This window comes from Passer domesticus, chromosome 22 (assembly GCF_036417665.1).
Source record: "Passer domesticus isolate bPasDom1 chromosome 22, bPasDom1.hap1, whole genome shotgun sequence".
In the NCBI taxonomy this organism is placed as follows: domain Eukaryota; kingdom Metazoa; phylum Chordata; class Aves; order Passeriformes; family Passeridae; genus Passer; species Passer domesticus.
The window spans coordinates 6,523,828-6,550,053 of record NC_087495.1 but is presented as its reverse complement, the minus strand read 5'-3'; the positions used below and the strand labels follow the sequence as shown (position 1 = coordinate 6,550,053).

Below are 26,226 nucleotides of genomic sequence, written 5' to 3'. Positions count from 1 at the left end.
CTGAGTGAGGAATTCCTAAAAAATCCCTTTCCAGAATGAATTCAGGGGGATAAACTCCACTGAGTGAGGAATTCCTAAAAAAAAAACCTTCCAGCAGGAATTCAGAGGGAGCAGAGCTTTGGTACTTTGTGCTGGTAGCACCTGAGTGAGAAATTCCCAAAAAATCCCTTCCAGAATTAATTCAGAGGGGAATAAAACCCCACCGAGTGAGGAATTCCTAAAAAAAACCATTCCAGAATAAATTCAGAGGGAATAAACTCCACTGAGTGAGGAATTCCTAAAAAATCCTTCCAGCAGGAATTCTGGGGAAATAAACACCAAGTGAGTGAGGAATTCCTAAAAAAATCCTTCCAGCAGGAATTCAGAGGGGAGTCCCTCCCTTTCCTTTCCTTTTCCCTTTCCTTTTTCCCTTCCTTTTCCTTTCCTTTTCCCTTTCCTTTCCCTTCCTTTCCCTTCCCTCCCATCCATGGCAGCGTCACCATGACAACAGCTCCATGGTGACAGTATCCATGGCAGCCCCATCCTGCCAGGCCCTGAGGAATTCCAGGGATTTTTCCTCCCGGGAATGGCCCCGGAGAGCTCAGGGCACGGCCACAGGTGGGTGAGGAGTGGGAATTCGGGGTAACTTTGGCAGTTTAGGGAAAGGAAACTGGGAATTGAGACCCGGGTGTGGGAATCTGGGACTCCCATCCTGCTGCTCGCTCCTCTCACCAAAGGGATCCCCTGTCCCCATGTCCTTTATCCCCTTTTGATCCTGTCCCCATGCCATTGATCCCCTATTATCCCTGTCCCCATGCCATTGATCCACTTTTACCCCATCCCCATGTCATTTATCCCCTTTTGTCCCTGTCCCCATGTCATTTGTCCTCTTTTACCCCATCCTCATTCCATTTATCCCCTTTTACACACATCCCCATGCCATTTATCCCCTTCTCTCCCTGTCCCCATGCCATTTATCCACTTTTACCCAATCCCCATGTCATTTATCCCCTTTTGTGCCTGTCCCCATGCCATTCATCCTCTTCTACCCCACCCTCATTCCCTTTCTCCCCTTTTACCCCTGTCCCCATGTCATTTACCCCCTTTTACCCCTGTCCCTATATCATTTATCCCCTTTTGTCCCTGTCCCCATGCCATTTATCCCCTTCTATCCCTGTCCCCATGCCATTCATCCCTTTACCCCTGTCCCCATGCCATTTAACCCTTTAACCCCCATCCCCATACCATTCATCCCCTTTACCCCACCCTCATTCCCTTTCTCTCCTTTTACCCCTGTCCCTGTGTAATTTATCTCCTTTAACCCCTGTCCCCATGCCATTTAACCCTTTTTACCCCTGTCCCCATACCATTTAACCCTTTTACCCCTGTCCCCATGTCATTTATCCCCTTTTACCCCTGTCCCCATGCCATATAACCTTTTTACCCCTGTCCCCATGCCATTTAACCCTCTAACCCCCATCCCCATACCATTCACCCCTTTACCCCACCCTCATTCCCTTTCTCCCCTTCACCCCCGTTCCCATTCCATTCACCCCCGGTGCGTGCCATGCCCCCGGTGCCCCCGTGCCGCCCTGGCAGGTGGCAGGTGGCACTCTGGGCCCCTCCAGGGACAGGCTGGCTCAGCCCAGCCCTGCCGTGCTCAGCAGGCAGCTCCAGCCTGAGCTGACCTAGATTTGAGCTCTGCTGGCAACGCCGCCGCTGCCTCTGGGCTTCCTGTCTGCCCCTTCTCTCTTCTTTTCACTCTTTTCTCTCTTTTCTTTTTCCTCTTTTCTTTTTCCTCTTTTCTTTTTCCTCTTTTCCTGCTGCCTCTCGGCTTTCTGTTTTCCCCTTTTTCTCTTCTTTTTCCTCTCTTCTCTTCTTTTTCCTCTTTTCCTGCTGCCTCTCAGGTTTCTGCTCTTTTCCCCCTTCTCTCTTATTTTCCCCCTTTTCTCTTTTTTTCCCCTTTTCTCTTCTTTTTACTCCTGCCTCTCCCTTTGCTCTTACTTTCCTCTTTTCTCTTCCTCCCTAGGTGTCCCTTTGGGGCAGTGGCAGAACAGTGTCAGTGTCCCTGTGGAGCAGTGTCAGTGTCCCTGTGGGGCAGTGGCAGTGCTGCGTGTCCCTTTAGGGCAGTGTCAGTGTCCCTTTGGGGCTGTGGCAGTGTCCCCTGGGGGTCTGGCAGTGCTGGATGTCCCCTGGCTCGGGGCACACACACTCAACACTCCTCTCCTGTTCCCAGAACTCGGGGACAGGGAATCTTCTCTGTCCCTGTCCCTGTCCCATCCCTGTCCCATCCCTGTCCCTGTCCCATCCCTGTCCCTGTCCCTGTCCCATCCCTGTCCCTGTCCCTGTCCCTGTCCCATCCCTGTCCCTGCCTATCCCTGTCCCTGTCCCATCCCTGTCCCCTGCCTATCCCTGTCCCTGTCCCTGTCCCATCCCTGTCCCTGTCCCTGTCCCTGTCCCTGTCCCATCCCTGTCCCTGTCCCATCCCTGTCCCTGTCCCATCCCTGTCCTGTCCCTGTCCCTGTCCCCGGTGGCTGGCTCGGAGCTCAGGGCCAGCCCGGGCAGGGGACAGTGCCTCCCTTGTGGGGCCAGCTCAGCAGCTCCCCGGGACCCCCTGGGGCTCTGCTCCCTTGGCTGCAGCCCCACCATTCCCCTGCCCCGAGACATCCCCTGACCCCTGCCAGGCTGGGCCTGCCTTCCAATCAGCCCATTCCCATTTCCACTGTCCATGATCCCATTGTCCATTTCCACTGTCCATGATCCCGTTTCCACTGTCCATGATCCCATTTCCGTTTCCCACTGTCCATGATCCCATTTCCATTTCCCATTATCCAATTTCCCATTGTCCATTATCCCATTTCCACTGTCCATTATTCCATTTCCGTTTCCACTGTCCATGATCTCATTTCCATTTCCCATTATCCAACTTCCCATTGTCCATTATCCCATTTCCATTTCACACTTCCATTTCCCACTGTCCATTATCCCATTTCCACTGTCCATTATCCAATTTCCCATTATCCCATTTCCCATTGTCCATTATCCAATTTCCCATTTCCCATTATCCCATTATCTATTATCCCATTTCCATTGTCCATTATCCCATTCCCATTTCCCATTGTCCATTATCCCATTGTCCATTATCCAATTTCCCATTGTCCTTTTTCCCATTTCCATTATCCCATTCCCATTATCCCATTCCCATTTCCATTATCCCATTCCCATTTCCCATTTCCATTATCCCATTTCCCATTTCCATTATCCCATTCCCATTTCCATTATCCCATTTCCATTTCCATTATCCCATTTCCCATTTCTCTCATCTCCCATTTCTCCCACTTCCCAGCTCTGCCATCCAGGGCTGACATTCCCTGCCCAGGGCAGTGCCCGGGCACCCAAAGCATTTTTGACAAGGAGCTTTTTTTGGCAAGAAGCTTTTTTGGCAAAGCTTTTTTTGGCAAGGAGTTTTTTTGGCAAAGGTTTTTTTTTTTTTTTTTTGGCAAGGAGCTTTTTTAGCAAAGCTTTTTTTCCTGGGAGCCTGGCTGCCACAGAAAGGAGAGTGGCTCAGTGCAACCCCTGCACCCTGAGTGGGATCATCCCCAAAAACCTCCTTTAAATCCCCGGGGAGAGGAGCTCCAGAGCCCCCAGGAGGAGAATTTGGGCAGCAAGGAGCTGCTTTGTTTGGAGCTGGCTCTGGGCAGAAGCAGCAGAGCTTTGCTGTGGCCCAGATAAATCTATTTATAGCAAGAGTTATGCTAATTCCACACACAGGGATCTGATCTGCTGGCACTGCTGCAGGAATGAGATTTTCTGCTACCTGTCCTTTCAACCACCCTGAGCAGCCCGAAAATGGGAAATTCTCCAGTCACCAGCTCTGTGTCCTCCTGCTTCCCTTTCCTGGCATCTCCATTCCCTGCTGATTTCCTCCCTCTGGAAATTGCTGCTTCACCCCAAAATTTGGAATAAGTGGGAGAAACCCAGGAAAAAAACCAGCTTGTAAAAATAATTTTAAACCCACTAGTATTTAAGTCACTTAAAAAATAATTAAAATTTAATTGTTTTATCACCCTACCTGAGGTTCATGCCAGGTTTTGTAAAGAATAATTCATTTATTTCCCCTTTTGTGAGCTCAGGAGTGTGCAGGGGATTTAACTCATCATTCAAATGTCCCTGTCTTTAGGATAAAGGCTTTTTTTTCCCCCTTTCAGCAATTTCTTAATGGAGGAATGGGAACAAAGAGCTGTTTGCAGTGGCTGGGCTCTCCTGGTTTGGCTCCAGGATAATGGAATAAACAGAATTTCTAATCTTGACTGAAATCTCTCCACAGATGGCTGCAGGCACCACGGAGATGTGGAGGCTGAGCAGGAGAGGCTCCTGCAGGAAAATCCAGGTGGAACAGCAGAAATTCAGACACTGACACCAAAACCATCTCCATCTTCATTGTTTTACTCTCTTCTGGTTTGTTTTTTTAAAGCCTAATGAAAATTTTCTTCATCATTCCAGTGGTTGCTCAAAAATTTGAATTTCTCATCAAATCCATCACCTCCAGCTCCACTCCCACCAGCCCCAAATCCTCTCTTTAAAGCCCAAATCTTGTTTGCACTTCACAGATATTTCCTGGTGTTTGGAGTGGTTTTCCCCCATTTTTCACAGAGATTTAAGCAGGAACAAAACCCCCAAACCACCTCCACTGTGTTTGCTCTGAGGTGTGGAGGCTGTGCCTGGGTGAGCAGGGGAGGCTCCTGCAGGAAAATCCAGGTGGAACAGCACAAACTGGGATGCTGTGACACCAAAATCATCTCCATCTTCATTATTTTACCCTCTTCTGGTTTGTTTTTTTAAAGCCTAATGAAAATTTTCTTCATCATTCCAGTGGTTCCTCAAAAATTTCAATTTTTCATCAACTCCATCACCTCCAGCTCCTCTCCCACCAGCCCCAAATCCTCTCTTTAAAGCCCAAATCCTGTTTGCACTTCACATTTCCTGTGTCTGCGTTCTGCTGTTCCCATTTTCACCCCACTTTCAGCAGGTGCACCAGCCCCAAGTGAACTTTTCTCCGTCTCTGCTGTGGCAGCAGCACTCTGGAGGTTTCTCCCCAGCCCCACGAAGCCCGAGCCCTGTCTGGAAGTTGTTAAATGTCACCTCACAGCTCCCTCCCTTCCTGAGACGCTGGGGGTGGATGTTTAGACAAGGATTTCAGACTTTTCTTGCTTGCTGTGTTCACTTTTTTTTTTTTACATTAATACTGTGCAAAAAAAACTGGCAGCTTTCAGGAGAAAATAAGGATTTTTTTTTTTTTTTAATGCACACAAAATTCCCATTTCTGTTTCTCCCTCCTCCCATTTTCCTTCTCGTTGAAGAATTCGGAATTGGGATTTAATCAAGTTTTTGGGTTGCCTGAGTGGTTTTCTCCTGCAGCCCCAAGGAGCTCCTTGGGGAAGGTCACTGGGATTTAATGACCCCCAGAGGTTTCTCCCAACCCCAATTAACTCCAGGATTTAATGGCTTAGAGATGCAATCCCTCCTGATGCACTCCTGATGTCATGGATCTGATGAGAACAGGTTTTTTTTCCCCAGATTTTCTTTGGCAATTCCCAGCCCAACCTCTCCAGGAGCATCTGGATTTCTCCAGGTGTAAAAAGGGTGTAAAAAGCTGCAATGAAGGAATTTCAATTTTCACCACCCCTCAGGGCAACGCAGAGGGGAAATCCTGACAGAAATTACAGCAAATTATTTCCTCCTTTTGCCCCTGGGGCTTCAGCAGCTTCCCAAATTTTGGGAGGAAAGGGAAGCAGAATTGAATTTCTATTCTGAATTTCTATTCTGAATTTCTATTCTGAATTTCTATTGCTGTCTGTCAGGGGTTGTGAAAAGGGGAATCTCAGTAAAAAAAATGAATTTTTTTAGGGCAGGTGGGTCTGGCTGCCTCCTCCTGTGGTGGATTCAGAGTGAAGAATGAAGATTTCTGGGCAAACTGAAATTGTGCAGGATTGCAGCCTGGATGGATCCCCACCTTCCTCTCTACTCTGAATATTTTTATATTTTTGCAGCTCCCACCTTGAGCTCACAACAGGAATTTATCCCTGGATGGATCCCCACCTTCCTCTCTACTCTGAATATTCTTTTAATGTTATTTTTTTATTTTTGCAGCTCCCACCTTGGGCTCCCTGAAGGAATTTATCCCTGGACTTTCCTCTCTGCTCTGAATATTCTTTTAATGTTTTTTTTTTTTTTTTGGTAGCTCCCTGCAGGAATTTATCCCTGGATGGATCCCCACCTTCCTCTCTGCTCTGAATATTCTTTTAAAGGTTTTTTTTATTATTATTTTTATTTTTGCAGCTCCCACCTTGAGCTCACACAGGAATTTATCCCTGGACTTTCCTCTCTGCTCTGAATATTCTTTTAATGCTACTTTTTTTATTTTTTGCAGCTCCCTGCAGGAATTTATCCTTGCTATGGGCACGGATGGATCCCCACCTTCCTTTCTGCCCTAAATATTAATTTATATTTTTTTTAAATTTTTTTTTCAGGGGCTGCAGAGCTGATTTCAGCAGGAGAGAATTTAGATTTTTCCATTTCCACCTCCCAGGAGCTTTGAGGAAGCCCCAGTGAGAGCTGCCACAACAGTGGCACCCCCACACACAGGAACATTTTCTCCTTCCTGCAGAAAGACCCACTGTGTGCCACCAGCCCCTTCAGACACTTGTTTGCTTTCTTTGACCAGCAAAATGGATTTAAATTTTTTAAAAAAACCTGCCTCAAACAGTTCTGTCTTCTCCCCAAGTGCCCTTGGTGGCACCGTTTCCCCCCGGGCTGGAGCAGCTCCAGCAGCTTTTGTTGAGACTTCCCCAGCAGGGATCTCTTGCAGCACTAAATGCTCTTTATTCCTTTTTATTTTTCACTTTTTTTCCTCCTTCATGGGAGCTGGAGCTCTGGGCTGGCTTTGTGTGGGGCTGAAAAGGCTTTTCCTGCCAGCCCCAGCCCTGCCCTGCCCAGCTGGGTGGCACTCGGGTGACAGGGACAATCTGGCACGCTCCCCGAGGCGCCAGCTGGGCTTGGCTGGGCCACAAAACCGGGCCTTTTTCCAGTGCCACAAAACTGGCTTTATTATTTTCCAGTGCCACAAAACTGGGCCTTTTTCCAGTGCCACAAAACTGGCTTTATTATTTTCCAGTGCCACAAAACTGGGCCTTTTTCCAGTGCCACAAAACTGGCTTTATTATTTTCCAGTGCCACAAAACTGGGCCTTTTTCCAGTGCCACAAAACTGGCTTTTTTATTTTCCAGTGCCACAAAACTGGCTTTTTTATTTTCCAGTGCCACAAAACTGGCTTTTTTATTTTCCAGTGCCACAAAACTGGGCCTTTTTCCAGTGCCACAAAACTGGCTTTTTTATTTTCCAGTGCCACAAAACTGGCTTTTTTATTTTCCAGTGCCACAAAACCGGCTTTTTTTATTTTCCAGTGCCACAAAAGTGGGCCTTTTTCCAGTGCCACAAAACTGGGCCTTTTTCCAGTGCCACAAAACCGGGCCCTTTTCCAGTGCCACAAAACTGGCTTTTTTATTTTCCAGTGCCACAAAACTGGGATTTTTTCCAGTGCCACAAAACTGGGCCTTTTTCCAGTGCCACAAAACCAGGCCTTTTTCCAGTGCCACAAAACTGGCTTTTTTATTTTCCAGTGCCACAAAACTGGGCCTTTTTCCAGTGCCACAAAACTGGCATTTTTTTTTTCCAGTGCCACAAAAGTGGGATTTTTTTTCCAGTGCCACAAAACTGGCATTTTTTTACAATGCCACAAAATCAGGATTTTTTACAATGCCACAAAACTGGCATTTTTTTTCCAGTGCCACAAAACTGAGATTTTTTTTTCCAGTGCCACAACCCTTTCCAAAAGGCTGGGAGTTTATGGGGCTGCTGGGGGAGTATGAATGAAACTGGAACTACTCATCCCTAATTCTGATTTATTCCTGGCAGGGGCTGGGCACAGTCCCACTTTCCAGGGCAATGTGGAATTCATCCCCACGTGAACAATCAGTGTCTCAGTGTCTCAGCTTTGGGAAAGGACATTTCGGAGGGGATTCTCACCAGCCTCACGTGTTTTGGGTGCTCTCTCTCCCCTTCCCTCCTTTCCCTTTTCCCTTTTCTGTTTCTCCTTCCCCCCATTTCCCCCATTCCCAGATTTCCTGTCCCATCCCTCTGAGCTCCCGAATCCCCTCTGCAGGATGAGCAGCACTGTCCTGCTCTACATTCCCAGAAAAAGCCACATTTTTGAGGGAAGGGGGAATCACCAGGAGGAAACAGGGATGGGAGTCTGGAGGAAAATGAAATAATCCTTTGTGTGGGGTGAAGGCAGAACAAACCCATCCCAAAAGGATCAGCGTTTATGGCTGGGGGAATGAGTCCCAGACACCACCAAAACTTACTTATTTACCATATAATATTGAATTCTATAATATATTTATACATTATAATGATATATTATAATAACTTGTATTTATTTCTCACAAGGGTTGGGTATTTTTCATACAGTTCCATTTTCCAAGCTCCAGCTTCCCTGACACTTCTCCTGAGGGACCAGAGCTGTGCTGATGGGGCTTGGAATTCATCCCCACGTGAACAATCAGTGTCTCAGCTTTGGGAAAGGACATTTTGGAGGGGATTGTCACCAGCCTCACGAGGTTTGGGTGCCCTCTGTGACAGCTCTGTCACATCCCTCTGAGGTCCTGAATCCCCTCTGGGTGCAGGATGAGCAGCCCTGTCCTGCTGCTTTCCTGCACTCCCAGGCTCACAGACAATTGAGGAATTTGGGATGAGAATGAGGATGCTGAGCTGAGGGTGAAGGAAGGGGGAATCACCAGGAGGAAACGGGGATGAGCCCTGGAGGGAAATGAAAGCATCCTCTGTGTGGGGTGAAGAACAAAGCTGGCCTTGTGGGAACTGGGGCTGAGCTGAGAACCAGCAGCAGCTCCAGGGGCAGAGCAGGAGCCAGCCTGGATTCCCATCCTCCACACCGAGCTGCAAACCCCACTCCTGGAGTTCTGTGCACCCCTGTGCCCACCCCAGAGCTGGGGTGAAGCCCACGAGCCTGCCTGGGACATCTCCCCACCCAAGCTGGCATTTTCCAGGCTCCAGGAGCTGGCACCATCCCACGAGCCTGGCTGGGACATCTCCCCACCCCATCCCACCCAGCCCGGCGTTCTCCAGGCTCCAGGAGCTGGCACCATCCCACATTTAAAATGTGGCACCATCCCACATTTTATCTCCCAGCTCCGATGAGTCAGTGGCACACCAAGAGCTTCGCCTCCTTCCAAACTCCCCGGCTCAATCTGGCTCGGGTTCCGCTCTGGGAATAAAAGGCAGGAGGGCCCTCCACAGAAAAATGTCACTTTGGTGCCACTCACGGCCCCCCCGAGTGCCAGGTGGGCAGGGCTGGAAATCTGGGAATGGGGGAAGGTGGGGAAAGGGGAAAAAGGGAAAGGAAGGGAGAGGAAAGGAGGGAAAGAGAAGGGAAAGGAAAAAGGAAATCTGGGAATGGGGGAAGGATGGGGAAAGGGGAAAAAGGGAAAGGAAGGGAGGGAAAGAGAGGGAAAAGGAGGAGAAGAGGGAAGAGAAGGATGGGGAAATGTGGGAAAGGGGAAAGGAAAAGGAAAGGAAAGGATGAGAAGGGGAGAGGAAAGGAGGAGAAGAGGGAATAATGGAAGAAGGAAAGGAAGAAGGAAATCTGGGAATAGGGGAAGGGAAGGGAAGGGAAGGGAAGGGAAGGGAAGGGAAGGGAAGGGAAGGGAAGGGAAGGGAAGGGAAGGGAAGGGAAGGGAAGGGAAGGGAAGGGAAGGGAAGGGAAGGGAAGGGAAGGGAAGGGAAGGGAAGGGAAGGGAAGGGAAGGGAAGGGAAGGGAAGGGAAGGGAAGGGAAGGGAAGGGAAGGGAAGGGAAGGGAAGGGAAGGGAAGGGAAGGGAAGGGAAGGGAAGGGAAGGGAAGGGAAGGGAAGGGAAGGGAAGGGAAGGGAAGGGAAGGGAAGGGAAGGGAAGGGAAGGGAAGGGAAGGGAAGGGAAGGGAAGGGAAGGGAAGGGAAGGGAAGGGAAGGGAAGGGAAGGGAGAAGGAAAAAGGAAAAAGGAAAAAGGAAAGAAAAGCAGAGGGACCTCCTGCTCGGTCAGTGCCAGCACCGTGGTGGCATTTCTGCCATGCTGGGGACAAACCCTGCCTCCCTGCCCAAGTCTGGGTTTATCAGGGAACAAAGGGGAGCTCCCTGCTCCGGGCTGAGCTGTGGGAGCCAGCAGCGTGTCCCTGAGCTGGGGCGGAGCAGGAACAAGGCCAGGGCTTGAAGGGCTGCTGCTCAGGAGATCCCTGCACCCCCCAGCCCTGCCAGGCTGGCAGCAGCCTGGGCATGCTTCCCCAAGCCTGGCACCAGCCCTGGGTGCTGAGGAAAGCCTCACCCTGTGTGTGCAGGGCTTTTAGTCCCATTTTATTAAACATCCTGTGAGCTTATCCTGACATTCCAAGCCCTGGAAGCACGTCTGTGTTCACCAGTGCTGGGAGCAGCTGCAGTTCCCAAAGGGAATGGAAATTGTGGACCGAGCTGGAGCAGCCTGGGGATGCAGGGAAGGATCCTGAACAACTCTGGGTGCTGAGGAAAGCCTCAAAAACCTCATCCCTGTGTGTGCAGGGCTTTTATTCCCTCTTTATTAAACATCCTGTGAGCTTATCCCAAAGGGAATGGAAATTATGGACCCTGCTGGAGCAGCCTGGGGATGCAGGGAAGGATCCTGCACAACTCTGGGTGCAAGGAAAGCCTCACCCTGTGTGTGCAGGGCTTTTATTCCCATTTTATTAAACATCCTGTGAGCTTATCCTGACATTCCAAGCCCTGGCAGCACGTGTGTGCTCACACAAGCAGCAGGTCCCAAAGGGAATGGAAATTATGGACCCTGCTGGAGTGAGCTGGAGCAGCCTGGGGATGCAGGGAAGGATCCTGAACAACTCTGGGTGCTGAGGAAAGCCTCAAAAACCTCATCCCTGCGTCTGCAGGGGTTTTATTCCCATTTTATTAAACATCCTGTGAGCTTATCCTGACATTCCAAGCCCTGGAATCACCTGTGTGCTCACACAAGCAGCAGGTCCCAAAGGGAATGGAAATTGTGGAGTGAGCTGGAGCAGCCTGGGGACGCAGGAAGGATTATCCCACTCCCTGATACGATTTAATCTGTTTAGACAGTGCCACTCCAAGCTTATTTAAGGACTGAGTGAGCACTTGGCTCTGGGAGGTGCCACCCGTGAGCTCTGCCATCAGCCCTGTGTCACAGACATGTATCATGATGAATATGTGTTAATATTTCTATAGAATAAATAAAAATCTGTATTAATGTTCATTAATTTTACATCTATTGTTTAAAATAGTAATTTGATAATTATAATAAATATAAGAATATTCATAATAAATAGAATATTGGATAATATGTATATATTATATTTATATTTTATATTACATATAATATTTATATGCTATGTCTTTATAATTAATCTAATATTAGTTCATATTTATACAGTGTATTTTATTTTTTATATTAATTTTTATTTTAATGACAGTATAATTGATATATTAATTCATATTTATAATTAATATAATTCATAATAAATACAATCTATTTTAATATTGGCTTTTTGCAAATTAATCCCCAAATTCACCTCTAATTCACCTCCAATTAATCCCCAAATTCACCTCTAATTCACCTCCAATTAATCCCCAAATTCACCTCCAATTCGTTCCAAATTCACTCCCAGTTCAGCCCTAATTCACTCCAAATTCACCCCAAATTCACCTCTAATTCACCTCCAATTAATCCCCAAATTCACCTCCAATTAATCCCCAAATTCACCTCCAATGCACCTCCAATTCATTCCAAATTCACTCCCAGTTCAGCCCTAATTCACCCCAAATTCACCCTCAATTCACCCCAAATGCACCTCAAATTCATCTCAAATTAATCCCCAAATTCACTCCAAATTCCCCCTCAATTCACCTCAAATTCACCTCAAATTCACCTCAAATTCACCTATAATTAATCCCCAAATTCATCCCAAATTCCCCCTCAATTCACCCCCATTCACGCCAAATTCACCCCCACAGCCTGGGACTTAGGAATACAATTAATTCCTTAATTAATTACAAGGAAAACAACTCCACCACCCTCCAGGCAGGAAATTCTCCCCCCAAATTCTTGCCCATTCCAAGATTTCAACCCTGCATTGCCCCAAAGCAGAGAAACCAGCTGCAAGGTATAAAAATCTCATTTTTCCACGTTCCCTCCTCCCTCCAAGCCTGGAATTGCTGTCAAAAAGGGAACAAATTCTCCTTTTTTTTCCCCACAAGAACCCTGAATTCTGCTTTTTCATCCCCTCCAGCCTCATTTTTGGATCAAAGATAAAGCTCAGAAACCCCTGAGTGGAACAAACACTTGGGGAGCTGCACCCAGCAAATGCCAGGAATCCCAATCCAGCCCTGAGAGAGAGGAGCAAACAAGAAAAAAATAAAAAAAATTTTAAAAAACCCACTTAAACTCACAAAAACATTTTGTCCTGTCCTCAAAATCCAGCCAGACTTGGACTCCAGGTCCCTTCCAAGGGCTCTTTTCTTTATCCCAGATAACCAAGTTCCCCCAGCCAGTAAAAGCTTAGTTTCATTTTAAGCAAAACCAGAAAAATTCTTTTCAAAAAAATAAAATAATTCATCTTGTGGCTGAAATTTCATAGTTATGAAAGCAGGATTTAAAGGAGCCAGGGCTAAAGAACGGCCTTGGAGTAAAAATTTGAGTTTTATTCCTTCCTCCAGTTCAGGAGCTTTCCAGTTTTGGGTTGGTTTTGGGCTCAGGAATTGAATTTGGGTTCAAGATTTTGTAATTTTTAACTAGGTATTTCAGAGAATTAAAACTGTTATACATCCTCAAAAATTATAAATAATAATAAGGTGGGAAGATCCCAAATATCTCTTTATGAAGACCCCAAATATCTGCATGAGAAAACTCCAAATATCCCTGTGGGAAAACCCCAAATATCCCTGTGGGAAAACCCCAAACATCTCTTTATAAAGACCCCAAAATATTCCTGTGGGAAGACCCCAAATATCTCTTTATAAAGACCCCAAATATTTTTTATGAAGACCGCAAATATCTCTTTATACAGACCCCAAACATCCCTCTGGGAAACCCCAAATATCTCTTTATAAAGATCCCAAATATCTCTGTAGGAAACCCCAAATATCTCTTTATACAGACTCCAAATATCTCTTTGTAAAGACCCCAAATATCCCTTTATGAAGACCCCAAATATCCACAAATGTCCCTGTGGGAAGACCCCAAACATCTCTTTATAAAGATCCCAAATATTTTTTATGAAGACCCCAAATATCCCTGTGGGAAACCCCAAATATCTCTTTATAAAGACCCCAAATATCTCTTTATACAGACCCGAAATATTTTTTCATGAAGACCCCAAATATCTCTTTATGAAGACCCCAAATATCCCTTTATACAGACCCCAAATATCCCCAAATATCCCTGTGGGAAAACCCCAAATATCTCTTTTAAAAATATCTCTTTTATGAAGACCCCAAATATCCCTTTATGAAGACCCCAAATATCCCTGTGGCAAAACCCCAAATATTTCTGTGGAAGACCCCAAATCTAAATCAGATAAACTAAAATACATAAATAGATATTTTCAGCTAATAAACAGAAAATAATTAATGAAGTACTGAGAGTAGGAAATAAATTTGTTTCTGGTTTTGAAGTGAGGGTGGCAGTGCTGTGACAAACCCAGGGACAGCTGCAAACCCCAAAACCCCAAAATCCCAAATCCCAAAATCCCAAATCCCTCCTGCAGCTCAGGTTACAGCCCCCAGCCTTCCTGCCCAAAATAATCCCATAAAAACTTCTCCAAAATTCAGCTGTTCCCTGCTAAGCCCTGGCTCCAAACTGGGGCTTCACTCCCTCCACTCTGAGCAGCATTTTATATATAAATAATGCCTTATAAATAAAAAAAAACCAACTCAGCACTTAAAATACAGAGATAAATATAAATATATTAAAATATAAATATGAGCACATAGATAAATATATAGTATATAAATATATATATATAAATAAAATTATATATAAATAAATGTCCTAATGATAGGGGGAAAAGGTGGATAAATCCTAATGAGAGGTGAAAAAAAGGGAAATAATAAAGGTGGATAAATCCTAATGACAGACCAAAAAAAAGGGGGAAAAAAGTTGAATAAATCCTAATGAGAGGTGAAAAAAAAGGGAAATAAAGGTGGATAAATCCTAATAGCAGCTGAAAAAAAGGGAAATAAAGATGGATAAATCCTAATGACAGACCAAAAAATCGGGGGAAAAAAGGTGGATAAATCCTAATAGCTGGTGAAAAAAAAAGGTGGATAAATCCCAATGGCAGGTGAAAAAAATAGGGAAATAAAGATGGATAAATCCTAATGACAGACCAAAAAAAAAGGGGAAAAAAAGGTGGATAAATCCTAATGACAGACCAAAAAAAGGGGGAAAAAAGGTGGATAAATCCTAATGACAGACCAAAAAAAGGGGGAAAAAAAGGTGGATAAATCCTAAAAACAGGTGAAAAAAAGGGGGAAAAAAAGGTGGATAAATCCTAATGACAGACCAAAAAAAGGGGGAAAAAAGGTGGATAAATCCCAATGCCAGGTGAAAAAAGGGGGGAAAAAAAGGTGGATGAATCCCAATGGATGCAGAGTGACCAGAGGACTGTTTAAATTGGATTTCTCAGTGGATTTCAGAATTCCCCCCGAATCCATCTCCACAAAAAGAGCGTTCCTGGATCGCCCAGACTCCTGGGGGGAGATCAAAGGCACTTGCTCAGAGATGAGCAGGACAGGTCCTGCCAGGTCATTCCATTCTTTACTGGGACTGCAGGCACGCCCTGCAAGCGCCTGCCAGAAATCAGCTTTACCTGCCAAGGTGGAGCTGAGACACATCGAAATAAAGGAATTAAAACATTCAAAAAGTCAAATTTCTGTGTAGGAACCGGAATTTATCAGCTGGGAAGTGCCGAGGTGGATTTGACACTGAGTTAGAGGTGATTGTTAACTATTAATTTTAATTATCAGGTGTTTGTTCTACAGGATGCCTGGCAAAAATCAGCTTTACCTGCCAAGGTGGAAGTGAGACAAATATAAATAATGGAATTTAAAACATAAAAAAAAGTCAATTTTCTTTGGAGGAAGTGGAATTTATCAGCTGGGAAGTGCCGAGGTGGATTTGACACAGAGTTGGAGGTGATTGTTAACTATTAATTTTAATTATCAGGTGTTTGTTCTACAGGATGCCTGACAAAAATCAGCTTTACCTGCCAAGGTGGAGCTGAGACACATCTAAATAAAGGAATTAAAACATTCAAAAAGTCAAATTTCTGTGTAGGAAGTGGAATTTATCAGCTGGGAAGTGCTGAGGTGGATTTGACACGGAGTTGGAGGTCACTGTTAATTATTAGATTTTAATTATCGGATGTTTGTTCTACAGGATGCCTGACAAAAATCAGCTTTATCTGCCAAGCTGGAGGTGAGACAAATATAAATAACCGAATTTAAAGCATAAAAAAAGTCAATTTTCTTTGGAGGAAGTGGAATTTATCAGGTGGGAAGTGCTGAGGTGGATTTGACACCAGGATTTCTCAATATCTGAGGTGTCAAGTCTCAATATTTCAACTTGGTTCTTTTTCTTTCTCTTGACATCAGGATTTCTCAATATTCAAGGTGTAAACTCTGAATATTTCAACTTGATTCTTCTTTTTCCTTCTAGCATCAGGATTTCTCAATATTTGAGGTGTCAAGCCTGAAGATTTCAATTCTTTTTCCTTCTAAAATCAGAATTTCTCAATATTGAGGAGTAAACTCTGAATATTTCAACTTGACTCTTCTTTTTCCTTCTAACATCAAAATTTCTCATTATTTGAAGTGTAAAGTCTCAGTATTTCAACTTGGTTCCTTTTGTTCCTCCTAACATCAGGATTTCCTCAATATTCAAGGTGTAAACTCTGAATATTTCAACTTAATTCTTCTTTTTCCTTCTAGCATCAGGATTTCTCAATATTTGAGGTGTCAAGCCTGAAGATTTCAGTTCTTTTTCCTTCTAACATCAGGATTTCTCAACATTCAAGTTGTAAATTCTGAATAATTCAACTTGCTTCCTCCTCTTCCTCCTAACATCAGGATTTCTCAATATTCAAGTTGCAAACTCTGAATAACGAACCTGGTTCCTTTTTTTCCCTCCTAACACCAGGATTTCTCAACACCTGAGGTGCTCATAATTTAAATATTCCAACCCTTCCTGAAATTCCCCAGCTGATTTCCCCAGCCCAGCCTCCTGCTCTCCCTCTCAAAGACATTCTGTGTCTGCCCATGGGGGAAGCAGTTCATCATTCCAGCCTTAAAGAAGTGTTTTTGATAAAAATCCAAGGCACTGCTCTGAGAGCTGTTTTGTTTTCGTGGACAGAGCAGAATGATGCTGCCTGCATGCTAAAAAACCTGGCCTGGAGCCCACACACAGAGACTGAAAATGGGTAAAATAAATAAATAAACAGATCAATCAGGGCTGACGTCAGCAGGAAAAGGGTCACTGCCATGTGGGACAGACGTGGGGACAGGGAGGACACAGCGCTGGCTCAGGGCCACCGGAGCTCAGGGGGCTCTGCAGCACCATGGGGGGGACAAAAATGGGGATAAAGGGGGGTGAATGGTAATGAGAGACCAAAAAATGGGAATAAAGGGGGGTGAATGGTAATGAGAGACCAAAAAAATGGGAATAAAGGGGGGTAAATGGTAATGAGAGACCAAAAAAATGGGAATAAAGGGGGGTAAATGGTAATGAGAGACCAAAAAATGGGAATAAAGGGGGGTAAATGGTAATGGCAGGGGGAAAATGGGAATAAAGGGGGGTAAATGGTAATGGCAGGGGGAAAAATGGGAATAAAGGGGGGTAAATGGTAATGAGAGACCAAAAAATGGGAATAAAGGGGGGGTAAATGGTAATGAGAGACCAAAAAATGGGAATAAAGGGGGGTAAATGGTAATGAGAGACCAAAAAATGGGAATAAAGGGGGGTAAATGGTAATGAGATATCAAAAAATGGGAATAAAGGGGGGTAAATGGTAATGAGAGACCAAAAAATGGGAATAAAGGGGGGTGAATGGTAATGACAGGCCAAAAAATGGGAATAAAGGGGGGTAAATGGTAATGGCAGGGGGAAAAATGGGAATAAAGGGGGGTAAATGGTAATGAGAGACCAAAAAATGGGAATAAAGGGGGGTAAATGGTAATGAGATATCAAAAAAATGGGAATGAAGGGGGGTAAATGGTAATGAGAGACCAAAAAATGGGAATAAAGGGGGGTAAATGGTAATGGCAGGGGGAAAATGGGAATAAAGGGGGGTGAATGGTAATGAGAGACCAAAAAATGGGAATAAAGGGGGGTGAATGGTAATGACAGGCCAAAAAATGGGAATAAAGGGGGGTAAATGGTAATGACAGGCCAAAAAATGGGGATAAAGGGGGGTAAATGGTAATGAGAGACCAAAAAATGGGAATAAAGGGGGGTAAATGGTAATGAGAGACCAAAAAATGGGAATAAAGGGGGGTAAATGGTAATGAGAGACCAAAAAATGGGAATAAAGGGGGGTAAATGGTAATGAGAGACCAAAAAATGGGAATAAAGGGGGGTAAATGGTAATGACAGGGGGAAAATGGGAATAAAGGGGGGTAAATGGTAATGAGAGACCAAAAAATGGGAATAAAGGGGGGTAAATGGTAATGGCAGGCCAAAAAATGGGAATAAAGGGGGGTAAATGGTAATGGCAGGCCAAAAAATGGGAATAAAGGGGGGTGAATGGTAATGGCAGGCCAAAAAATGGGAATAAAGGGGGGTAAATGGTAATGAGAGACCAAAAAATGGGAATAAAGGGGGGTAAATGGTAATGAGAGACCAAAAAATGGGAATAAAGGGGGGTAAATGGTAATGAGAGACCAAAAAATGGGAATAAAGGGGGGTGAATGGTAATGACAGGCCAAAAAATGGGAATAAAGGGGGGTAAATGGTAATGGCAGACCAAAAATGGGAATAAAGGGGGGTAAATGGTAATGGCAGGCCAAAAAATGGGAATAAAGGGGAGTAAATGGTAATGAGAGGCCAAAAAATGGGAATAAAGGGGGGTAAATGGTAATGGCAGGCCAAAAAATGGGAATAAAGGGGGGTAAATGGTAATGAGAGACCAAAAAATGGGAATAAAGGTGGGTAAATGGTAATGAGAGACCAAAAAATGGGAATAAAGGGGGGTAAATGGTAATGAGAGACCAAAAAATGGGAATAAAGGGGGGTAAATGGTAATGAGAGACCAAAAAATGGGAATAAAGGGGGGTAAATGGTAATGAGAGACCAAAAAATGGGAATAAAGGGGGGTAAATGGTAATGAGAGACCAAAAAATGGGAATAAAGGGGAGTAAATGGTAATGACAGGCCAAAAAATGGGAATAAAGGGGGGTAAATGGTAATGACAGGGGGAAAATGGGAATAAAGGGGGGTAAATGCTAGTGACAGGCCAAAAAATGGGAATAAAGGTGGGTAAATCCTAATGATAGGGGGAAAAAAGTGGATAAATCCTAATGACAGGCCAAAAGAATGGGGAAAAAAGGTGGATAAATCCTAATGACAGGTAAAAGAAAAAGGTAAAAAAAGGTGGATAAACCCTAATGACAGTTGAAAAAAAAGGAAATAGAGGTAGATAAATCCTAATGATGGGGGCGAAAAAGGTGGATAAATTCTAATGACAGGTAAAAAAAGGGGAGAAAAAGGTGGATAAATCCTAATGACAGGTGTAAAAATAGGGAAATAAAGGTGGATAAATCCTAATGACGGGGGGGAAAGGTGGATAAATCCTGATGACAGGTGAAAAAAAAAGGGAAATAAAGGTGGATAAACCCTAATGATAGACTAAAAAAGGAGGAAAAAGATGGATAAATCCTAACTATAGGTTAAAAATAGGAGGGAAAAGATGGATAAATCCTAATTATAGGCTAAAAAAAGGAGGAAAAAGGTGGATAAATCCTAATTATAGGTTAAAAAAAAACGGAAATAAAGGTGGACAAATCCTCCTGGATAACTCCTCGTGATGCTCAGCGAGCAGAGGCTGATGAGCGCATTTCCTGCCCAGCTCCGCGAATAAAGCCCCGTGACCGCAGGATGCCAGAGCTGTCATCGCACCTGGCCCTGCCCACAGCAGGACGAGCAGGCTCTGCCTGCCTGCAGAATGAAACCTCGACAGCAGCACGACCCTTCCCACTTGTTTTACCTCCAGAAGCACAGAAATCCTCCGCGAAAATGCCAATTTGGCAGCTCCGGGCACGGAGCTGCTCTAGAAAATGAGAACGTTTCTAGAAAACCACTGCGTGCTTTCCCATGCCCTTCCAACACAACGCAAGCCGCCTTTCTTTGAGGTTTTTTTGATATTTTTTTGGATTTTTTTTTCCCTTCCGATAAACACAAAGACTCCGAGAAGGAACAAGGCGAAACATCTGCAGGAAGCCGAGGCAGCCCCGGGAGCTTCCCCCGCGCAGCCCCGGCCGCCGCCGCGGCTTTTGTCTGCGTTTGGCCGATGCACACAGCGCTGGGCACGGCTCATCCCGGCTCAGCCCGGCACAGCCCGGCTCAGCCCGGCCCCTCCGGACCCGCAGCCGGGATGCTCCGGGCACAATGGAGCGGCAGCCGCCGGCTCCTTCCCCCCCAGCCCCTGCGGCCTGATGTGGCTGCGAGCACGGCCAAGCCGCAGCCTTTGTTGTCACAGCCCACATTCCTCCAAGACCGCTTAAAAAAAAAAAAATAATAAAAAAAAAATAACAACCCACCCTCGGAGAGACGGGGATGTGAGCGCATGGAAAATGAGCGTGTTCCGCAGCCGCGGCTGCGAGCAGCGCCGCCCGGCCGAGCCCGCGGGGGAGGGATGCGGGCTCCGGAGCCCGCAAAGCCCGGCTGGTCGTGTGCCAGGCGGGGTGCGGGACACCGAGGGATGCGGGAGGGATCTGCGGGGAACGGGCGGGGTGCGGGCCGAGGCATCGCCGGCGGAGCGCTGGGCCCGGCTCCGGCCCTTCCCGGCCCGGGCGCGGCCCTGCCCGTCCCCCCGTTGGCCCCGCACCGCCCCGAGCCGTTCCCCGCGCGGCCGCGGCGCTCCGGCGCTTACCGGAACCGGGGCGAGTCCTTGATGCACTCCTCGAACTCCACCGTCATCCTGCCGGCTCGGGCTCGGCCGCGCTGCGCTCAGCGGAGGAAGCGCATCGCCCGCCGGCTGCGAGCAGCGCCCGCCCCCCGCGCCGGCCCGCCTCCCGGTGGGACAGCCGGGGCAGACCGGGAACGGCCCAGCCTCCCGGTGGGACAGCCGGGGACAGACCGGGAACGGCCCAGCCTCCCGGTGGGACAGCCGGGGCAGACCGGGAACGGCCCAGCCTCCCGGTGGGACAGCCACCGAACCGGGGACAGACCGGGAACGGCACTGAGGACAGACCGGGAACGGCCCAGCCTCCCGGTGGGACAGCCACCGAACCGGGAACGGCACCGGGAACGGCACTGGGGACAGACCGGGAACGGCCCAGCCTCCCGGTGGGACAGCCGGGGACAGACCGGGAACGGCACCGGGAACGGCACCGGGAACGGCCCAGCCTCCCGGTGGGACAGCCACCGAACCGGGGACAGACCGGGAACGGCACTGGGGACAGACCGGGAACGGCCCAGCCTCCCGGTGGGACAGCCACCGAACCGGGGACAGACCGGGAACGGCACTGGGGACAGACCGGGAACGGCCCAGCCTGCCGGTGGGACAGCCACCGAACCGGGAACGGCACCGGGAACGGCCCAGCCTCCCGGTGGGACAGCCACCGAACCGGGGACGGCACTGGGAATAGCACCGGGAATAGCACCGGGAACAGAACAGCCTCCCCCGGCACCGCCACCGAACCGGGCACAGCACCGGGAACTGACCGGCAGCAGCCCAGCCTCCCGCGGAACCGGGAATAGCACAGGGAACAGCACTAGGAATAGCACCGGGAACAGCCCAGCCTCCCGCGGCACCGAACCGGGAACGGCACCGGGAACAGCACTAGGAATAGCACCGGGAACAGCCCAGCCTCCCGCGGTACCGAACCGGGAACGGCACCGGGAACAGCACTGGGACTAGCACCGGGAGTAGCACCGGGAACAGCCCAGCCTCCCGCGGAGCCGGTACGGCACCGGGTAGGGCACCGGGCCCAGCCCAGCCCCGGTACGGACCGGCCCGCCTCCCGGCACCGGGACGGCCCTGACACAGACCGGGCCCGCCTCCCGCAGCACCGAGAGAGAGCCGGGAACAGCGGAGACCCGCCCGCTGCAGAGCCACGCACGGAGCCGGGCACCGCACGGACGCCGGACACGGCACGGACACCGGACAGGGCACGGACACCGGACAGGGCACGGCACAGACACAGCCCTGACCCCCTGTGCACACCGGACACTGCCCTGAGCCCTCCATACACCGGACACAGCCCTGACCCCTTCCCGCACACCGGACACAGCCCTGACCCCCGGCTGTGCTGGGTGGGTGGCACAGGCACGTCCCTGTCCCCTGTCCCCAGCCCCGAGGGTTCTGCCAGGCTGGGGAGGAGCTCGGAGATGCCAGCAATGCCCAGCCTTGGGGGGAGCTTTAAGCTCAGCTCAGCCCCCCCAAAGCGCAGCAGCCAGAGGCACCTCCAGGGCTGGGGACCCCGCTGCCTCCCTGGGCAGCCGTTCCAGAGCTGAGCACCCCAAATGTTCAATATGTGATGGCAATCTCCCCTGCCTCAGTTTCCTCTCCTCCTCTCACCGTGGGCACGGCAGAGGAGATGAGACCCCACTGAACAGCCCCTGGTGAGGTGCTGAGGCTCCCTGAGCCTGACCCAACCCAGCTCCCTCAGCTGCTCCTCAAAAGCCATTTTCAGCCCTTTGAGAGCCCCGCTGGCCTCCCCTGGACGTGCTCCAGCCCCTCGATGTCCTTTTTAGAGTGAAATCATCGACTCCAACTCCACCTTGGCACCCAGACCTGGCACTGAGACCACAGCCTTAAAAACCCTGTGGGGATGGGGACTCAGCACCTCCCTGGGCAGGCCATTCCAAACCCTTTCCATGAAGAAAATGTTGCCTGTTCCTGGTATTTGGGTGAGGGTGAGGCTCAGAAGACACTCAGGGCACGAGTGGCTCAGGGCTGAGCTGGCTGTGACACCAGCTCAGGTGGGTGGTGACAACCTCAGGGGCAGCTGGTCACGCCAGGGAGGAATTTTTTTACCATGAGGCTGTTAAAACAATGTCAAAGATTGTCCAGAGAGGTTTGGCTGGAAATATTCCTATCCCTGGAAATATTCAAGGTCAGGGTGAGCAAACTGGCCTGGTGGAAGGTGACCCTGCTATGGCAGAGGGTTGGAATAGCTGAATTTCAACTTCAATCCAAACCATTCTATGATTTCCAGGCAGGATTTCCAGAATTTCAGCTCTCCAATCCAAACCATTCCATGATTTCCAGGCAGGATTTCCAGAATTTCAGCTCTCCAATCCAAACCATTCTATGATTTCCAGGCAGGATTTCCAGAATTTCAGATCTCCAATCCAAACCATTCCATGATTTCCAGGCAGGATTTCCAGAATTTCAACTTTACAATCCAAACCATTCCATGATTTCCAGGCAGGATTTCCAGAATTTCAACTTTACAATCCAAACCATTCCATGATTTCCAGGCAGGATTTCCAGAATTTCAGCTCTCCAATCCAAACCATTCCATGATTTCCAGAATAGCTGAATTTCAGCTCTCCAATCCAAACCATTCCATGATTTCCAGGCAGGAAGAACAATCCCAATCCAATGGTAAAATTCCATAACCAGCAGCAGGATTGGCACCAATCCTGTCCCTCGTTAATCCAGTTTTTAATTTTCCATAGGCAGTGGATTTGCTGCTGCCAGCATCCAGGGGATAAATCTGCAGGAATCCCCCGGGGAAGGAGCACATCTGGATTTGTGGGTCCAGCTGAACTGAATTCCATTGCCACAGGACAGGCAACAAAATGTGGTGTGGCTAATTGAGGTTAATTAATCCTGATCTTCCACCCACCCAGCACCACAGCCACAGCGGCAGCAACCACATCGTTCACTGATGGTTTCAAATGAACTTTCTGTGAACTGAGAGCAGGGCCTGATGTGGAAATCCCATGTTTGAAGAAAATCCTACATCCAAACTAAAGCCATGAGTGGAACAAGAGGCCCAGGGGCCCTGACAGATGGCACAAGGGGGCCTCACCCAGCCATGGACAGGAACTGTGAGGAAATTTGATGTTTAATGCCATTTTTGCACACAAATTACAGCCAAAATTCACTTCTAGACCAGGCTCTTGTTTCCACCTGAAGTGAGAGAAAGGCCTGAAGTGGAAACCCCATGTTTTAAAAAAATCCTACGTCTGAACTGAAGCCAAAAGTGAAACTACAGGCCCAGGTTTGTCTGAATCCATGGCAGATGTCACAAGGAGGCCTCACCCAGCAATGGACAGGAACAGTGAGGAAATTTGATGTTTAATGCCATTTTTGCACACAAATTACAGCCAAAATTCACCTCTAGAGCAGGCTCTTGTTTCCACCTGAAGTGAGAGAAAGGCCTGAAGTGGAAATCCCATGTTTTAAGAAAATCCTACATAATAAAGACCTAAACTGAAGCCAAGAGTGAAAAAAGAGCCTCAGATGTGTATGAATCCATGGCAGATGTCACAAGGAGGCCTCACCCAGCCATGGACAGGAACTGTGAGGAAATTTGATGTTTAATGCCATTTTTGCACACAAATTACAGCCAAAATTCACCTCTAGACCAGGCTCTGGTTTCCATCTGAACTGAGAGAAAGGCCTGAAGTGAAAACCCCATGTTTGAAGAAAATCCTACATCCAAACTAAAGCCATGAGTGAAACAAGAGGCCCAGGGGCCCTGACAGATGGCACAAGGAGGCCTCACCCAGCCGTGGACAGGAACTGTGAGGAAATTTGATGCTTAATGCCATTTTTGCACACAAATTACAGCCAAAATTCACTTCTAGACCAGGCTCTTGTTTCCACCTGAAGTGAGAGAAAGGCCTGAAGTGGAAATCCCATGTTTTAAAAAAATCCTACATAATAAAGACCTAAACTGAAGCCAAGAGTGAAAAAAGAGCCTCAGATGTGTATGAATCCATGGCAGATGTCACAAGGAGGCCTCACCCAGCCATGGACAGGAACTGTGAGGAAATTTGATGTTTAATGCCATTTTTGCACACAAATTACAGCCAAAATTCACCTCTAGAGCAGGCTCTTGTTTCCACCTGAAGTGAGAGAAAGGCCTGAAGTGGAAATCCCATGTTTTAAGAAAATCCTACATAATAAAGACCTAAACTGAAGCCAAGAGTGAAAAAAGAGCCTCAGATGTGTATGAATCCATGGCAGATGTCACAAGGAGGCCTCACCCAGCCATGGACAGGAACTGTGAGGAAATTTGATGTTTAATGCCATTTTTGCACACAAATTACAGCCAAAATTCACCTCTAGACCAGGCTCTGGTTTCCATCTGAACTGAGAGAAAGGCCTGAAGTGAAAACCCCATGTTTGAAGAAAATCCTACATCCAAACTAAAGCCATGAGTGAAACAAGAGGCCCAGGGGCCCTGACAGATGGCACAAGGGGGCCTCACCCAGCCATGGACAGGAACTGTGAGGAAATTTGATGTTTAATGCCATTTTTGCACACAAATTACAGCCAAAATTCACTTCTAGACCAGGCTCTTGTTTCCGTCTGAAGTGAGAGAAAGGCCTGAAGTGGAAATCCCATGTTTTAAGAAAATCCTACATAATAAAGACCTAAACTGAAGCCAAGAGTGAAAAAAGAGTCTCAGATGTGTATGAATCCATGGCAGATGTCACAAGGAGGCCTCACCCAGCCATGGACAGGAACTGTGAGGAAATTTGATGTTTAATGCCATTTTTGCACACAAATTACAGCCAAAATTCACCTCCAGACCAGGCTCTTGTTTCAAATTAACTGAGAGAAAGGCCTGAAGTGGAAATCCCATGTTTGAAGAAAATCCTACATAATGGAGACATAAACTGAAGCAAAGAGTGAAACAAGAGCCTCAGATGTGTCTGAATCCATGGCAGATGTCACAAGGAGGCCTCACCCAGCCATGGACAGGAGCAGTGAGGAAATTTGATGCTTAATGCCATTTTTGCACACAAATTACAGCCAAAATTCACTTCTAGACCAGGCTCTTGTTTCCACCTGAAGTGAGAGAAAGGCCTGAAGTGGAAATCCCATGTTTTAAAAAAATCCTACGTCTGAACTGAAGCCAAAAGTGAAACTACAGGCCCAGGTTTGTCTGAATCCATGGCAGATGGCACAAGGAGGCCTCACCCAGCCATGGACAGGAACTGTGAGGAAATGAAGTGAAATTTGAAGTTTAATGCCATTTTTGTACACAAATTACAGCCAAGATGCACCTCCAGACCAGGCTCTTGTACCCAGACCTTGATTTGTTGGCCACAGCCTAGAGTGAGAGGAAAAATCTGAATTATTTAAGGGTTATCAGAGGCTGGAATGTTCTGAGGAATTTAGGGGAAGGAATTAGCCCTGGAAAAACCCTGGGCTCAGGAGAAGGGGAGAGGTGAGCTCTTGTGCTTTCTGTTTTGTGAGGTTTCAGAGGTCAAACCAACCCAAGGCTCCTTTCCCAGTGATGCCTTTTTGTGCTGCCTAAAAACAGAGCCAGACAAAATTAAGAGAATAAAAAGCAGTTCTGTTTATTGAAGGGCCTTCAGGTACATTTAGGGCAGATGAAGCCCCCCAAAAAATGGACAAGAAGTCACAGGTTTTAATATTTTTATAAATTTGGTCCATTTGCATATTGGGGGTGAATCTCCCAGTTACAGCTTCAGGTAATGAAGGAATTTGCCCAAAATTTGCTCCCCTAAACTCATTTTTGTTTAACTTTTTTGGGTCCTGAGGCAGTGAGGTGTCCATGACTGCCAGGCCTGCAGAGGAATCATGTCTCAAAATAAAATGTGAAGACAGCAGCTCACACTGTACATGGAATTTAGAGTTCTGCACTAAAGAACTGCAAATATATTAAAAATATAGCAGTTAAAACCCTAAAGCATCACCAGCAGGGATGGAAGT

General features: G+C 47.3%; 1 protein-coding gene across 1 annotated transcript in view; it reads right to left on the bottom strand.

Moving 5' to 3' along the window:
- Positions 1 to 20,389, bottom strand: part of ACAP3 (ArfGAP with coiled-coil, ankyrin repeat and PH domains 3) — a 50,003-nt gene extending 29,614 nt beyond the window's left edge. The window contains exon 1 of the mRNA XM_064397508.1: positions 20,233 to 20,389. Within this exon, the coding sequence (XP_064253578.1) occupies positions 20,233 to 20,279 (47 nt within the window). The 5' untranslated portion in view covers positions 20,280 to 20,389. The remainder of the gene's footprint in view (positions 1 to 20,232) is intronic.
- Between the last annotated feature and the right edge of the window lie 5,837 nt (positions 20,390 to 26,226).